Source organism: Porites lutea, chromosome 5 (genome assembly GCF_958299795.1).
Source record: "Porites lutea chromosome 5, jaPorLute2.1, whole genome shotgun sequence".
Lineage (NCBI taxonomy): Eukaryota > Metazoa > Cnidaria > Anthozoa > Scleractinia > Poritidae > Porites > Porites lutea.
This window is the reverse complement of record NC_133205.1, coordinates 34,620,522-34,624,298: the sequence shown is the minus strand read 5'-3', so window position 1 is coordinate 34,624,298 and position 3,777 is coordinate 34,620,522. Positions and strand designations below refer to the sequence as shown.

The 3,777-nt window shown below is 40.8% G+C and overlaps 1 protein-coding gene across 1 annotated transcript; it reads left to right on the top strand.

Moving 5' to 3' along the window:
- The first annotated feature begins 288 nt into the window (after positions 1-288).
- Positions 289-1,676, top strand: LOC140937542 (uncharacterized). The gene has a single exon (XM_073387102.1). It carries the CDS (start codon positions 699-701, stop codon positions 1,284-1,286), a length of 588 nt encoding a protein of 195 aa, XP_073243203.1. The 5' UTR covers positions 289-698; the 3' UTR covers positions 1,287-1,676.
- The last annotated feature ends 2,101 nt before the right edge of the window (positions 1,677-3,777 follow it).

The following is a 3,777-nucleotide window of genomic DNA, read 5'->3' as shown; positions in this document are numbered from 1 at the left end:
AAAAAAAGCGAGGAGTTCCCCGGCCAAAGGCCTGTTTCACAGGCTAAAACACTGCCGAAGTGCGCTGATGTATCACTTATTTTACAGTAAAATGTGATCCAGTCAAAGGTGATGCTTTTTAATGCTGATAAGAGTCGAATAACAGAAATAGAAAGGAGAAAACCTTGACCTTGTGTGTAAGCTTCCGCTACAGAGTTTTTTTATATCGAGTCTATCTTATTTCAAGAGTACGCTGAATTAGAAGTGAAGAGTGTAAAAAAGTATCATGGCATTAGGTCAGCAACCGGTTAGTTGACGATTTGTATTCAATTAGCTCCTTGATACCGCAGTGCAATAACTCTTAAGTAATTCGATTTAACAAAGAACAAAACTGCATAACAATAAAAGTAAAGAACGAAATGATGAATTTGTTGGCAGGTTCAATTAATCACAATGTGTATCATTTGCGTTGCTATAGACAACAAGTAACGCAACCTTTCTTAAACAGCCGGTACTCGTGGAGTGGAGTAGAGATCATTTCACCATCTTTGACTTATGATCTTGAATCAGTTGCTGTAGCGAAGTTTGAAAGTTTGTTTCTCAGTGTTTTTTGGATAACACATTCTGGCTGCCCAAGAAAACAAGCTTCACTTGGGCGATTATTTCGCTTGGGCGATCATTGTCCTTAATCTACGCTCTCTGACTGCGATTCTTTCAAGATGCCATATAAGTATGGAAATGCCCCAGGGTTGTTACAGGAAACTATTAGTAAGATAACGTACAAAAGCGAATACACAACAAGTTTCACAGGAGAACGTGTCCCGTTGCAGAACGTTCGCATTCCAACAGGATTAAAGATGAGAACGGCATGGGATGAAACACGGACGCCGGAAACTTCTCGTGCTATCCAGTTGCCTTTTCACCACAGAAGAAATTATCCCGCAAGAATAAACCTTCAAGGACTCCAGCCATCACCAACAGCACGAGCTAGAAGCGCCCTTCAAAGGCCCAGTAGTAATGCGTCTCAAATTAGCCGAAGCAGTGGTCGAAGACCTACGAGTTCGGTGTCGGCATTCTCAAAGCGCGAACGACCAAGCACCGAAGATTTGCTACGACGACCCCAGAGCTTAGTGGCACGAAGGCCTCAAAGCGAGCTTTCTCGTTTCCCAAAAGAATTCCGCTACATTGACAAACAGTGCTTCTTTCATCCAGCCACCGAACCAAGTAGGAGCTTTTTTATAATAAGTCCTGACTGGGTGTCTGAACGCAAGAATTACTTTATTCGCAAAAATACTCTGTTTGGTTAAAAATCCAACTTAAGATTGAATTTACCTTAATGTTATTACGAACTCTTGATAAGAGTGTAAATCCGAATGAACTACGTCGGTTTATTTTAAATAATTCGGGAGCGGATATATTGGGGAATATTTAAAGAAGCACTTGTCTTAACTCTTTCACGGCACCAAAGGTCACACAAGTTCATATGAATATACAGCACGCGATTGTACTACTGCGTGACAGGTTTTTTTGCTGTTGTTGTTGTTTAATTTTATTTGACTGCGATCCATCGAGGCATTCCTAGTTTATTTAGAATCATTCTGTTGAAAATTTAATATTAATTATTCTGTTGAAATCAACCGAATTGACTGAACTGGAAGACTTGAAAGACGTGTTAATTACTCTAGGGATGCTTCGCCCGATCTCACTCAAAGCTTTCTGATCTGAATGAACGCTTGGATGGTCAGTGGATGGCTTGCTATCCAGCGAGCGGTTACGTTGGTTTGCAAACACTTCACCGAGTTCTGCAAAGGGCAAGGTGAAGCGCTTAAAGCATCTAGCACCTTTGAGTTAAGTACCGTACGGTAAACCCTGCAGTGTGTCTAGACTGCAGGACAGTCGGGCTTTTCTTAAAATATGTAAAGAAATCGGTAAAGAGTAGCGTAAGAGTCTTACTCGCGAAGCGCGCGATCCTCACACGCCCTACGGGCGTAGGGCGTGCAGGAGGGGCGCGCCTTCCATTTTCTATGAGAAAAGCCCTGGACTGTGGTTGGTCGTCTCCAGTAGGGGTGTTTTCGCCATGATATCATCAAGTTCTAAATCAAAATGGCGAGGTCCTCTGAGGCGTATACCAGTTTGAAGTAGACCGAACAATAAATCTCTGTAGAAGTTTTCAGCCCCGTGGTGTCTTTTGAAACTACAGCATTTTGATTTTCCAAATTTTCACAGTGCGTGACACCACAGTGGTCGCCTCGGCAGCGATGTCTGGTTATAGAAAAGCTATCTTCCAGTTATGATTTTCAGCAGTTTACACATTTTAAGCGGTACAAAAGTGAAGACCGGGTGTCTTTGTTGATTTGTAGTCACCGCGTATTGGTGTCCTATGTTGGTACACCAGCATGTCATGTCCATACAACGCTCTATTCTTGGGCATGACGTCACCAAAATTCAAACTAAGAAACTATCGCTTCTTCTGATTTTCTATTTTCGCGTAATATGACAGCACCTTAAAACCTTTCAACAAACCAATTTTCGGTTCAAAAGGGTTCTTCGTTTTTGCGACACGGGACGCTTGAATTCCAGGCTTTTGCGCGACGCGGCATTTGGCTGACGGCCAGGAAAGCCGCTTACGTGGATTAAACACATTACCGATTTTTGGGAGATTTTGCTATGTAAACATTCCTTGTCTCAGAATAAATGTTACTTTAATCTTTATGAGTTCCTCTAGCGAAGAGTTCACACATTAGAGCGGTTTTCACTTGACTGTCGTAAAACCAAAACCAAAGTAAATACACTAGCCAACCAAAGGGCGTAGTAAAACCAAAACCAAACCAATTCCTCAATTACTTTCGACAGTCAAGTGAAAACCGCTCTAATAGGAAAACCCAAAAGCAGAAGTTTCTGTTGGTTTTGGCGGCCATATTTGTGCCCCTGAAAGGGACATAAACATGGCGTCTCCATACAAAGCTTTATAAATTTGGGTAAAACGTTTTTCCGAATATCTCGCACATGAAAGATTGCACAGACCTGGTTCTTGGCAAGGCTTTTTGAATATGTATTTTTTTTTCATTTCCCAGATTCTAGTTTTTCGGTATTAAAAGATTTCCATTTTTAATTTTGATGGCGTGACAGTGAAAACCACCAATAAACTAGGGTAAAACGTTTAGGTAAACAACTAAAACACTGTTCGCCGCACAGACCCGAGGCTTGGACATGTTGTATATTTTTTAGTCTTCTGTAACATTTACTTTCTTGGCTTCTTTCGTTTAATGGTTTCAATTTTTTTTTTATTATTATTATTATTTTTTATTTCGTGACAATGAAAACAGTCTTCAGTCACGGCTGATGCCGTTTCTAGTAAATGTTTTGTCCTTATCTTGATTATCTTGAATTAACTGAATTAAACTGTAATTATATAGCTGAACCAAAACAGAGCAAAATATAATTGGAATGGAATCTATAAAGGAGGTCATCTCTTCCTCGGTAGAACTTTGCCGATTGTGCTGATATACTGTTTGGTCAAGACAACATAAAATCGCCTCATGTGAGGGGATTTGAGACAGCAGTTGGATTCTTTCCGCGCCAAGGATTTCAGTACTAGAACTTGCATTCGGGTTTCTAGTCGTTATTGGGATTCCGAATTCCTTGAGCTGCATTCCGGATTGCAATGCCCAGGATTGCGGATTCCACAAGCAGAAATTTCTGATTTCAGAAATTCCTGCAATTTGACTTATTACCGAAGTGCGACATTTTTCTGATTCCTCTTTCCACCGCATTAACAATTAGGTCTCCTTTTTTCTA

Bases quoted from the DNA above. Each gene is read 5' to 3' on its own strand.
- LOC140937542 (XM_073387102.1), top strand. From the start codon at position 699: ATGCCATATAAGTATGGAAATGCCCCAGGGTTGTTACAGGAAACTATT.